At 42.4% G+C, this 13,246-nt stretch overlaps 1 protein-coding gene across 2 annotated transcripts in view; it reads left to right on the forward strand.

Moving 5' to 3' along the window:
• Positions 1–1,130: 1,130 nt before the first annotated feature.
• EXO1 (exonuclease 1) overlaps positions 1,131–13,246 on the forward strand; it is a 30,142-nt gene continuing 18,026 nt past the window's right edge. The window contains exons 1-7 of one of the 2 annotated variants that reach the window (XM_066236368.1): positions 1,131–1,306; positions 1,618–2,092; positions 2,862–3,035; positions 6,898–7,017; positions 8,817–8,940; positions 10,278–10,415; positions 12,093–12,305. In XM_066236368.1, coding sequence (XP_066092465.1) covers positions 2,875–3,035; positions 6,898–7,017; positions 8,817–8,940; positions 10,278–10,415; positions 12,093–12,305 — 756 coding nt within the window. In that variant the 5' untranslated portion in view covers positions 1,131–1,306; positions 1,618–2,092; positions 2,862–2,874. The remainder of the gene's footprint in view (positions 1,307–1,617; positions 2,093–2,861; positions 3,036–6,897; positions 7,018–8,816; positions 8,941–10,277; positions 10,416–12,092; positions 12,306–13,246) is intronic. The other variant, XM_066236376.1, reaches the window with a different exon arrangement.

A 13,246-nucleotide genomic window follows, 5' to 3' on the forward strand; every position in this document is an offset into this window, starting at 1 on the left:
CATCTCTGGATGCAGGGTATATTTTGCAGTCTTGCCTAATTAAGGTTCTTGCCAAATTTTTTTCTTTTACCACAAACCCCTAAGAAAAGAGGATAGCAACTAGGTCTAGTGTTATGAGGACTGGAACCCTGGCCCCAAGTGGCCACCAAAGTCCAAGGTGGCTTTAAAGTCTGTGCACCTAAGAACCATTTGTAATATTTCCCCTGACTTATCTCAAAGATGAGCAAAGCTGCAGCCAAGGTAAAGGGGTGAGGGCAGATTTTAATCAGTAATGCTATTGCAACAAGAAAAGGGTCCAGAGTGAACTGAACTCAACTCCATTGTACAAAGATGAATAGGAGATTTAAAGACAGTATGAGGGATTAGGGGCTCAGTAGTTAGGGAAGTGAGAAGTTAGAGGGAAAAGTGAAGCCCAGCTGGTATTGCTAAGCGTCACTATGGGACTTAAGTTCCTATACTCTTTCTTACAGGAGACAAGAGCCCTATCTTAGGGTGTTGGCTGGAACAAACAGTAAATTCTTCTGTCAGCCTTGAGTTTTCTCCTGCAGGCACTGTAAGAGGAGGCTAACGTCATCCTAGGGATGTGGCTTTGAGCTGTTACAAATGATGTTGGTAAGCTTTTCAAGTCTTTATAGTCCATGGTTGAGGTGTAGTTGGGAAAGAAGAGGGCCCAGAAAAGCTGGGGCCAGGAGAAAATCTTTGTCACTTCTCAATTAAATTACTTACCAAGCGCAACCTCTCCTCCTACCCAAAGTTTACAGGAAGGGTGCAAAGACTATTACAACTCAGGCTGCATCTCCTGTTTCCCTGGAGCCCCTTTTATAGGTTTTAAAAACCCCAACACAGCTACCAAGCAGAGCTCTGTTCAGCAGCCCGTAAATTGAAACTGCAAGTTAGAAAAGAACTACAAGTTCCAGCAGCCCCGGCGAGAGAAAAAGCTCCCGCCGGGCGCCGTGCCCTATTAGCTATCTGCTTAGCTCCTCCCGCCGCTTCGCAAGGCTGCGTCCGGTTCCGGCTGGCCGCGCACTCGGATCTCAGAGCGGCGGTCGCGTCAAGGGAGGCAGGCGTTCCGGGAGGCGGGGTCGCGTCGCGGAGTTGCGCTGACGTCACACTTCCGCTGGCGAGCCTTCGGCTCTCCCGCGCAAATTGAAAGACCGGGCCTTTGCAGCGTTTCGTGGTACTCGCTTCCGGTGCTGCGGCCGAAGGGAGCCAGGCGAGGGGTTTCGGAGCCCCCATCCGCTGCTCTCGAACGGACGGGGCATCCCTCCTCGGGAAGTGAGCAGAGCAGGCTGTTCGGAGGCTGCAGGTGGGTTCCTACTGGTCCCCGCGGGGCCGGTGTCGCGGTGGTCTCGACCCTGCAGCAAAGCCCGAGGGAGCGCGGCAGGCGCCGCCTGCGTCGGTTCGTGGCGTGGGAGCGTGTTTGGTCCGGAGGGGACGTGCTTGGCTGGGCTAGGCTGCTGATCGTGAGCCGGGGGGCCGCTCCCGCTCCCTGCAGACCACCCTGCAGGGCCGGGCCCCGGTTGTCCGACCGAATCTTCCTGCAGAAGCTAGCAGTCCCGTTTTTACCCGCTGTCTCCCGTCTTTTAAACGTTGACAAGCGTTTTTTTCTTATTGCAGATCAAAGACAATGTGTTTTCTGGATTGGGCTTACAGGCCACTCCTGCACATCTCCGCGACCAAAGAGGACAACGCGGTGATGTGGCCGTAATTACTGTTACCTTGGGGGCTTCAGGGGATCTACTCAAAGGATTTGTGCCATGTGGCACTCGGTCGTGCTCACTCTGCTGAGATATTCGAGGATATTTTCCTAGCGCAGAAGATGATGTATTTCACGACATGTAAACGATGTTAGTTTTCCTGCGAGTGCAAGAATACTCTTTTTAGGGACATTATCGGAGAAGTAGAAGAGAAATTGTTTATTCTCGAACTGTGGCTTAAAGACCACCTGCGTCCCAGTTACTGACTGTGATTAAAATTCAGAGTCCCCCCACCTCACTCCACAACTTAGGCGTGGAGTTGAGAATTTGGGAACTGCTGAAATCTGAGAACTGCTGGACTAAAGCACCAGAACTTCTCTTCAGTTATCAACAGGGTAAGGCTGACTTCTGATCCTGTGCGTGTGCTTTCTTCCCCATCTCCCAAATTTATTTGTCAGCAGAGATTAAGGTTACAAGACGCCAAGCAACACTGCTCAGTGCCCATTACTGTCTCTTCTCATTGTGAGGCGCTAGGGGGAGCTCCACACTTTCTGTATACATAGAAAGGGCTTTAGGGGTTGCAGCCTGGATGGAAGGTGGTGGGAAGCCAAAGCATTTGTTCTGAAGCATTATACTTTTCAGGTTGAAATACCTACTTTTCTACAAACTGTTTTGAGTTTCCACTCCGGTGCTCATTGACATGTTGGCCCTTCTAATGCCTATTTAGAGAGGGTGTGTGATGTCATAGCAAAAACAGTTTTGCAGATTTTATCAATTTTTTTTTAAGAGAGGAGAGACTCATACATTTTTAGCACCTCCATGTATCTAGTACTGTGTTAAGGGCTTGGAATACTCATTATAATGCCAAGTGGAAAAATTCTTTGGAAACGATAAACATTAAGGAATGATCAGGTGGCATTAGAGGTAGTATTAGGGTTTGGTATAAAAATTCTAGACTTTGGAAATTGCTGGGCAGGGAAAAACTCAGTTAAAATACTTTGAGAACAATGATGCTCAAATATCTGAATAGAAACAGGTACTTTTCAGTTTCCAGGGCTCATTTTTTGAAAGAAAAAAAGATTCATTTTTTTTTCTAAAAACATGGACAGAAATATATTTGCTTTAAATATTGTTGCTTTCTGTTTCTCTTTTCCTATCTTGTAGTTAACTTGGCACAATGGGGATACAAGGATTACTGCAGTTCATCAAAGAAGCCTCTGAACCTGTCCACATGAGGAAGTATAAAGGGCAGGTTGTGGCTGTGGATACATATTGCTGGCTTCACAAAGGAGCCATTGCTTGTGCTGAAAAACTCGCCAAAGGTGAACCTACTGATAAGTAAGTGTGGACTTCATGGTTAATTCCTTGCCAATGAAGAGTGAGACTTAGCCCTGGCCAGATAACTCGGATGGTTAGAGCATCATCCCGAAGCACAGAGATTGCGGGTTCAACCCCCAGTCAGGGTACATACAGGAATAGATCGGTGTTCCTGTCTCTCTTTCTCTCTGTCTCTCCCTTCTTCTCTCACTAAAATCAGTTAAAAAAAAATAGAAAAGACTTACAATGCTTTATTTCAGAAAACAATGGTTTTCATCCAATGCCAGGTTTATCAAGAAGTGAGAGTATGTGTTTTGAACATTGCCGAATCAGGAATGATTTCCCTTTTGTGATATAGGCCTAGTAGTTATTTGGAATAAGCTAGACCAGTGGTTCTCAACCTTTCTAATGCTGTGACCCTGCAATACAGTTCCTCATGTTGCGGTGACCCCAAACCAAGAAATAATTTTGGTGGCTACTTCATAACTGTAATTTTGCTACAGTTATGATTCGGAATGTAAATACCTGATATGCATTATATATTCTCATTGCTACAAATCAAACATAATTTAAACATAGCGATTAGTCATATACATATTAATTATATACTAAGAAATATTTATTACTAATGGACCTCCTTACCTAGTGTATTGAGGCTACCATTCCGTAAATAGCTGCTTAACTAATGGATCTGTTTTTCCCAGATTAGTGGCAAGTTTTCTATATAGAACAGTGTGAACTACATCATAGGCTACACTGCAGTTTCTGCACAGCATGGTATCTTTCAGGGCTCTTTCACACTATAAAGCAGCGGTTTCTGCGGTAGAATCCACATCTCATTTACTTCAATGGGAGACCCGTGGATTCCGCAGAAGAGAGATCCCCTATATGGCAGAAATGACAGTTTCCGACACATTTCTTCCTCTCCTATTCAAGTCAATGGGAGGCCGCAGCAGATTCCGCTCAAATATAGAGCATGTTGCTTAATTTTTTCCACGCTAGAACTTTTCCTAGAGCAGAAAAATTCCAAAGGTGGAATCCGCCACCCCCAATAGACTTCTATAGGAGGCAGATCTTTTACACTGCAGAATCCGCACAGCAGATTCCTCAGTGTGAGGCCTCTTTCAGTCTATTGGGGGTGGCGGATTCCACCTTTGGAATTTTTCTGCTCTAGGAAAAGTTCTAGCGTGGAAAAAATTAAGCAACATGCTCTATATTTGAGCGGAATCTGCTGCGGCCTCCCATTGACTTGAATAGGAGAGGAAGAAATGTGTCGGAAACTGTCATTTCTCCGCCTCTTATTGAAATCAAAAGGAAGCTGCGGCGGATTGTGTGGTAACCCAAGATTCTCAGGAGCTCTCTTCCACAAAATCTGCCGCACTCCCAATGAAATCAATAGGAGGCGGATTTAATGCCGGAAACCGCTGATTTCAGCAGTTTCCTCATTCAGAATATGGGAAAATAGTGGGAGATATAGTAGATAATTATACATTGGGGAACAGTGTGAACTACATCTTATAGTGGTCTCTTATAGTATAAGACCGATGTAGTTTATACTTACACAGTGTTGTGTGTATGGTGTGTGTACTGTTTTTACATTATTAACCTTTTTTACACCAGCAGGCTGTCTCGCAGGCTGTCTTGGCTCTCCGCCTCCTAGGCTTCTGTCCTCCGGCGCTTGCTGCACCCGCCCACTGATGACGTCAGCAAGCGCCGGACACACGTAATTCGGACACACGTAATTCGCTGCTATGGAGGAGCAACCGCGCTGCTATGGACTGTGGAACGTGCCCCCGCACTTCCCCCGCCCCTGGAACGCAGGTCCATAACGGCGCTGCTGCAGACGGTAGCACGGCTTCTCAGCGGCTAAAGCCATTGGAAATATGTATTTTCCCATGGCTTTAGGCGACCCTTGTGTTTTGGTCGTTCGACCCCTGCCAGGGTCGCGACCCACAGGTTGAAAACCGCTGAGCTAGACTTTGCCAGTGATGGGCAAAGACTAAAGGTCTTTTTTATTCTTTGTCTAAGATAAACTTTTTAACAATATTCTGAAAATCCATAGTGAAACCAGACTACTACCTTCTTAGGTATAGACAACACTGCTAAGCCCTGTTATCAAATATGCCATTTGCTTCACTTGGGGCCAAAAACAGTGAGACACATTGATATCCAATTATAATTCTGTGACTTCATTTGAGGCAAAATTAATGTCCTCTTTATTTTTTTAAATAGAAACTTTAGAAAAACAAGCACAATTTTTGCACACATTTTCCATGGGGATTTGGGCACTAATTATGTATTTTCTTTTTTGCAAACTGTAATTTATCTTCTAGAAGAAAGGCTAGCTGATCTTAATGTGATTTACTTAAGCAATAGACAATAGGTAAAATGTAGTAATCATGTTTGTTTCTTAGAAAGAAGGGGGGAAGTCTTGAATATTTTGGGCTTTCAGGTCAGATTAATTTGACCAGTGCCCTGTGACAGTGTGAGTTCGATCTGAAGGTGTCCACATGTCTGCCTCCCCAGCCATTTTGTCTTTAAAATTCATTACAATTTTATATTTGCTTTCTCCTATTTTTGCATGATATTTAATCAGGCCACCATGGCTGCTCTGTAGACCAATGCAGGCTCATTGTTACTGGTTTACAATAAAAAGAAAAATGGGGACAACATGGTGAGTCTTTCATTAAGAAGAATATATTTGAATTAAGTGATTACTTTTTAAGATTATACCTTTTTATTTTGAGTTAAAATACCCTTTTTTTAATGAAATGATGGGAGTTGTAAATGTAGCTGCTTTTGTTAATTGCCTTGTCAGCATAAAAAACTAAATGTGATACATGATACTGATTTGAATCCTGGACTGGGACAGATTGTAGCAGTGCTGTGTTGGAGTTTATGGGACACCATGTCCTTCCAGTTCAGTGACCCCACATTGGAGTTTGTCCTTCATTACAGAATATTCATGCCAGGGAAGTTGACATGCTACAAATCAGGTGCTCCTTGCCCCCAAAATTGGTTATTGAACATTTACCAGGACATCATTGATTATAAGAAACATTTTGGGGACAGCTGGACAAATTTTAATATAGACTGTATATTAGAGGATATATATATATTTATTTATTTATTTTACAGAGACAGAGTCAGAGCGAGGGATAAGTAAGGACAGACAGGAACAGAGAGAGATGGGAAACATCAATCATCAGTTTTTCATTGCGACACCTTAGTTGTTCATGATTGCTTTCTCGTATGTGCCTTGACCGTGGGCCTTCAGCAGACCGAGTAACCCCTTGCTCAATTGAGCCAGCAACCTTGGGTCCAAGTTGTTGGAGCTTTGCTCAAACCAGATGAGCCCATGCTCAAGCTGGTGACTTCGAGGTCTCGAACCTGAGTTCTCCGCATCCCAGTCCGACGCTCTATCCACTGCCACCGCCTGGTCAGGAAAAGAGGATATTTTATTGCTCTTAAATTTCTTGTGTGTGATAATGGTATAGTTGGAGGAATTGGGTACTTACTGAACTATTCTTTCAACTTTTCAATAGATTTGAAATTTTTCCAAACCAAAAAAAGAAAGTGGGGGGAAAGGCAAGATTTTGAATCATAAAATGTTCCAATGGAAGGGCTCTCTAAGCCTTTTAATCTACAGATAAGAAAGCAAGGCTTTGAAGATAAAGTAACTCATTGAACGACATATAGCTCATTAGGATCCAAGGCAGAATTTGAACCCAACTCTAAATTAGTTTCCATTTCCTATGTAAAACATTTTCTTAAAAAAACAAACAACCTGTTTTCATAATTTGTCTCATCTGGTTTTAAAAAGAGCAAAAGTATTAACTTACAAGATGTAAAACACTTAAATAAGTTTTCTTTATTTTCATAGGTATGTAGGCTTTTGTATGAAATTTGTAAATATGTTACTATCTCATGGGATCAAGCCTATCCTTGTATTTGATGGATGTACTTTGCCCTCTAAAAAGGAAGTGGAGAAGTCTAGAAGAGAGTAAGTCATCCTCTGTTTAATCTCTGGCTTAATTGCATTGAGGTTTGATGCTGTAGTTTGTATAATACCAATTTTTAAAATTTTAAAAATTGGTGGCTTGTCCCATAATCTACTGCATGGACAGATTTTCTTAAATTTTCCATGTGTGCTATAAAGGAATGTGCATCCTCCAATTATTGAGTGAAGATTTTTCTGTCTAGTAAATCAAGACTATTGATTTTAGTATCCATATTTTTTATATCTTTACTGTTTTATTGGTGGGGAAATTTTTTTTATATGTGTCTTAATCAACTACTGAGAAAAGCATGTGAAAATTTCACCATGATAGCGAAATCTTAATTATCTTGTAGCTGTGCCCATTTTTTTGTTGTATTTTTATTGAACTTATTTTGGTGACATAGGTTAGTAAAATTATATAAGTTTCAGGGGTACAATTCTATATACATCATCTGTATATTGTATTGTGTGTTCACCACCCCAAGTCACCTTTCATCTCTCCGTTGTTTGCTTTATTTTGAATCTGTTTTATTGGTTGCATTCAAAGTTTAGAATCTTTATTTTTGTGGAAAATTGAAATAATATGTAGTGACTCTAGTTATGCTTTTTTGTTCTGAAGTCTGTTCTGTCTGACATTAGTACAGTCATAACAGCTTTCTTTTGTATGTTTTGACTGTCTTTTTTCTGTTTACCGTTGGCATTACTAAGTCATTAGTTTTTACATTTGTCTCTTATAAAGAACACATTACTGGCCCTCTTCCCCTCCCGCAGCCAAGGCTCCATTGGAGCAAAGATGGCCCGGGCGCTGGGGATGGCTCCTTGGCCTCTGCCCCAGGCGCTAGAGTGGCTCTGGTCGCGGCAGAGCGACTCCCTGGAGTGGCAGACCATCGCCCCCTGGTGGGCAGAGCGTAGCCCCTGGTGGGCATCCCGGGTGGATCCCGGTCAGGTGCATGCGGGAGTCTGTCTGACTGTCTCTCCCCGTTTCCAGCTTCAGAAAAATACAAAAAAAAAAAAAGAAGAACACATTACTGTATTTGTTTTTTATCCATTCTGTCAATCTTTGCCATTTAAAAAATCTTTTGAATGGAGAATTGTATTCCTTTTACATTCATCATTAATTACTAATATATTTTAATTCATTGTTTCTCTTACTTGGTATTTTACATTTGTCTTGCTCTCTTTTTGTTTTGGGGGTTGTAACTCCTATCATGCTCTTTTGCATATCCTCTCTTCCCATTTTAAAAATAGTGGTACTACATTGTCAGAGCACGTAGCTATATGGCTCTCTCTCTTATTTATAGTCTTGATTCTACAAATAACTGTATATTTTATGGTTATTAACAGTCCTTATGTCAGTGTCTCTCATGCTATTTTAGTTTTTCTGAAGTTTGTTCTTGAACAGATTTCACAGAGAAGCCCACAGAAGGGATATTCCTCGAGTTCTCTGTATGTTGATCAAGTCCCAGCCTTTGTACTTGAAAGTTTTGATGGTATAAAAACCATGACTCCTATTTTCTTCTTAAGTGTCTTACTTAATTCATGTTCTTTTGAGACAAAATGTTTTCGTGGGAAAGCCTGAGAAGCTGAGGTGTGTATTATAAATGAGTGTTCTTTTTGTCTGAGAAGCTGAGGTGTGTATTGTAAATCACTGTTCTCTTTGCCAATAAGCCCAAGGGATTCTCAGGGATCTGGTGTGCATGTTCAAATGAGTCAACATTTTTTTTTTATTCTAGGAAAATGTTTTGAGTTAGAATTTTATTATAGTTTCTTGATTCAGCCTCTGAATATTTTTCTCTTTGCAGAAGACGACAAGCCAACCTTCTTAAGGGAAGGCAGCTTCTTCGTGAGGGAAAGGTCTCTGAGGCCAGAGACTGCTTTACTCGTTGTGTCAACATCACACATGCGATGGCCCACAAAGTGATTAAAGTAAGTCAGCTAAAAATTAATACCAGAGTAATGAATGGCTAAGTTTATGTAAGCTGGTTAGAAGTTGGTTGTTAATGGGAGAGCAGGAAAATGATGGTAGACCTGACCTGGAGAGGGCTGATATTAGAGGAAGAAGGAATGGAGGAGTTGAATGGTTTCCAAGGAACAAAGCCTAAGGAAGAAGCTGAGCTCTCCCTTTTTAAAGAAACTGCATCTGCATGTCCAGTAGCAGGGAAGGGGGACATTGCTGGAGGTTCAGCCCCACTCACTCTCATACAGTCTCCATCATTTCCTAAACCTTCCGTCCTGGACGACTCGGGGATCTCTCGAACCAGCTTCACTGATTCAGGGACCCGACACACTTCCAGGCCACCTAATCTGCTCTGCTTAGAAACATCTTTTTTGTTACTATAAACATTAGTGTCCATGGGTCTACAGTTCCAGCCCTCACTCCCCTTTTCAGGCTTGTGTTCAAACTGCTGGACGGATAAATGGGAAGATAAATACAGAAATTCAATTCTGTGATTTATCTATGTCAGATAGACTTTTGTAGCCTGACAAGAGAACCTGTTGATTTTATGGGGAAAATTGATTGAGAAATCTAAACATTAGTCTTATATACTTTTGGAGCATAACCATTCTTAAGATGGAAGCTTTCTATAATTGCAATAATTAAATGTTGTAGCTTGAAGTTATTGCTCCTCCCCATCCCCCACCAATGTATAGCAGTATTTCTTCCCTTCAAATTTATAAATTGATTTTTTTTTTTTTTTGTATTTTTTCGAAGTTAGAATCCGGGAGGCAGACAGCCTCCCGCATGTGCCCGACCGGGATCCACCCGGCATGCCCACAAGGGGGCGATGCTCTGCCCATCTGGAGTGTTGCTTTGTTGCAGCCAGAGCCATTCTAGCGCCTGAGGCAGAGCCCACAGAGCTGTCCTCAGTGCCCGGGGCCAACTTTGCTCCAATGGAGCCTTGGCTGTATGAGGTGAAGAAAGAGAGAGGAAGGAGAGGGGAAGGGGTGGAGAAGCAAATGGGCGCTTCTCCTGTGTGCCCTGGCCAGGAATTGAACCCAGGACTTCCACACGGAGGTCCGACGCTCTACCGCTGAGCCAACTGGCTGGGGCCTATAAATTGATTTTTAAAAGACTTCTTAGTGGCTATATGATCCGTTCAGTACATACAAAGACTGAAAGTAGAGAAAAGCATGCTTCAAAGGAAATGATTTTTGAAAATAGTATTGTGCATGTTGAGGCGGGTAATGAAATGGATTTGAGCCAGAAGTTGAGTAGCTCTGTCCAGATGCTTTTCTGCGGGCTGATTGCTCCTCTCTCCCAGGCCGCTCGGTCCCAGGGCGTGGACTGCCTCGTGGCACCCTATGAGGCCGATGCGCAGCTGGCATATCTCAACAAAGCTGGCCTTGTGCAAGCTGTCATCACAGAGGACTCTGACCTCCTCGCTTTTGGCTGTAAAAAGGTATTTAGCCAATGTAAATCCGAGAGCTCAAGTTTCCCCTTTCCTGTTAATACCTGCAGTTCATATCTACTTACAATGTTAATTGTTTTTTCTAAAGTGAATAAAAAAGGCTTTGCCGCTTGGCATTCTTATAATATGGGTGCTTTTTCAGAGAGCCCTTAAGGTTAGAGTGTTTTGTTTTGTCCAAATTATTTATTGTCCAAAATATAAAATTACTAGTATTGGGCTTTTTTTGGGTTTTTTGTTTTGTTTTGTTTTTCTGAGGTGAGAAGTGGTGGGAAGGCAGACAGACAGACTCCCACATACGCCCGACTAGGATCCACCCAGCATGCCCACCAGAGGGTGATGCTCTGCCCATCTGAAGCACTGTTGCTTTGTTGCGGCTAGAGCCATTCTAGCACCTGAGGTGGAGGCCATGGAGCCGTCCTCAGCGCCTGGGCCAACTTTGCTCTAATGGAGCCTTGGCTGCAGGAGAGGAAGAGACATGCAGAGAGAAAGGAAAGGGGGAAGGGTGGAGAAGCAGATGGGCGCTTCTTCTGTGTGCCCTTACCAGGAATCGAATCTGTGACTTCCACACGGAGGTCTGATGTTCTACCACTGAGCCAACCGGGCAGGTCCTAGTTTTGTTTTTTAATAATGATAACATGTGCTTTATATTTTTTAGTTAGATTAGGTAAATAAATTGACTTAAATGGTATTGTGTATAAAACTATTTAATGGAAAGTTTTATGCTGTGTTAAGGGGGAAAATTAAGATACCAAAGTAGAGGGTGATCTCATATTTGTTAATACTTATGTTTATATTATCTATATATTTCATAAATGACTAGAAGGATCTATGTCAAAAGGTTAGTGCTGGGTAACAGTGACAGGTGAGAGATCTAGGGCAACTTCTGTTTTATTCCTCTTGAATTTGTGTTTTTCAAATTTTTTATAATGACCATGTATAACTTTAAAAATAAGAAAAAGGGTTACTTTTTTAAAAAGTAATGGTGGAAGGTAAGAGGGAAGTGCTTTTTATATGAATTGCTGTTGATCGCCATAACAACCCTGTAATGTATCATAAGTAGAAAGTCAGGAGGTACAGAAAGGGTGCTCCTAGGGCCAAGGCACAGCCTGTGCTTCAGCTGAATTTATCTGCAGGTTTTTTGTTTTGTTTTGTATTTTTCTGAAGTGAAAAGCGGGGAGGCAGAGAGACAGACTCCTGCATGTGCCCAACTGGGATCCACCCGGCATGCCCACCAGGGGGTGATGCTCTGCCCATCTGGGGCGTTGCTCCTTTGCGGCCTGCGCCATTCCAGTGCCTGAGGCAGAGGCCATGGAGCCGTCCTCTGCGCCCAGGCCAACTTGCTCTAATGGAGCCTTGGCTGCAGAAGAGGAAGAGAGAGAGAGAAAGCAAGGAGAGGGGGAGGGGTGGAGAAGCAGATGGTCACTTCTCCTGCGTGCCCTGGCTGGTAATCATACCTAGGACATCCACACGCCAGGCCGATGCTCTGCCACTGAGCCAACCAGCCAGGGCCTATCTGCAGATTTGATGGTAATTACCCACCCTTTGTGTCTCACCTCTCATTGTTATGATGAAGAACAAGAAAGATTTCTTAGAAGTACTGCAATGGATAGTATAATAAAAAATGAAAATGGCCCTTGTAGTTATTAAAAATTTCTTTTTCTTTTGAAGGTGATTTTAAAAATGGACCAGTTTGGAAATGGACTGGAAATTGATCAGGCTCGGCTGGGAATGTGCAAACAGCTGGGGGATGTGTTCACAGAAGAGAAGTTCCGTTACATGTGTATCCTGTCCGGCTGCGACTACCTCGCTTCACTGCGTGGGATCGGGTTAGCAAAGGCCTGCAGAGTACTGAGGATTGCCAATAATCCAGATATTGAAAAAGTAAAAGTCCTTTACCAAGTGTTATACTTGATTTCAGAAGCATGAAGACACTTAAGGGATGTTTAAAATACTCTAGGATAGAAAAAAGGCTAAAACATACCACCTTTTGATTCCTGTCGTATTACTCAATAGTAGTGGTTCTCAAACTTTTGGTCTCAGGATCCCTTTGTACTCTTAAAACCTGTTTGCGGTGATAGTTTTTATTTATATGGATTATAGCTTTTGACATTTCCCAAATCAAATTAAAGCAAAAGTTATAATTCACTTAAATTTAATAAATTCATTACATATTAACAAAAATATATTTTTATGAAAAATTGCCATGACTTCAACAAATGGAAATTGTGAGAATAATTGCACATTTATGTAAATCTTTCTAGTATGGCTTACTAGAGGACAACAACTGAGTTCTCATGTCTTACTTCATGCAGTCTGATGCAACATTTATGTGTCGTGGAGGCTCGGGCAGGTGCTGAGTTACCTTACATCACTGCTCATACCTTAGAAATGTCAGCGTACATTAAAGAAGCCTGTTGTCTCCACATTGGGCAAGCAGTCCTTTAAAAGCCATTGGAGTCTACAGAGCAGAATTCCATCTTCTGTTTCCAAAAGTACGAAGTGTGAGTCCTCAGGGCTAGGAGTGGTGTGGTATCGGAAAGAGCTCTAAATTGGGAGACAGTAGCAGAGCTCAGAATAGAGCAACATGCCTTGAGCAGTCTGACTCCACGTCACTTCAGTTCCCTGGGTCTTCCCTTTTCCATCTGTGAGTTTGATAAAAAATATTTAAAACCACTTCCAGCTGTAATTATGCATGACTTGGTTAAGTAGGAGTTAGATACCAACTTTGCTTTAGAAATACAATCTAAGAATACTTAGGGTTTTTTCATTCTCAAATATGTTGTTTGTTTGTTGCCTTCTGAATGAAGGCGACTTTGAGAGTG

Source organism: Saccopteryx bilineata, chromosome 1 (genome assembly GCF_036850765.1).
Source record: "Saccopteryx bilineata isolate mSacBil1 chromosome 1, mSacBil1_pri_phased_curated, whole genome shotgun sequence".
NCBI lineage: Eukaryota > Metazoa > Chordata > Mammalia > Chiroptera > Emballonuridae > Saccopteryx > Saccopteryx bilineata.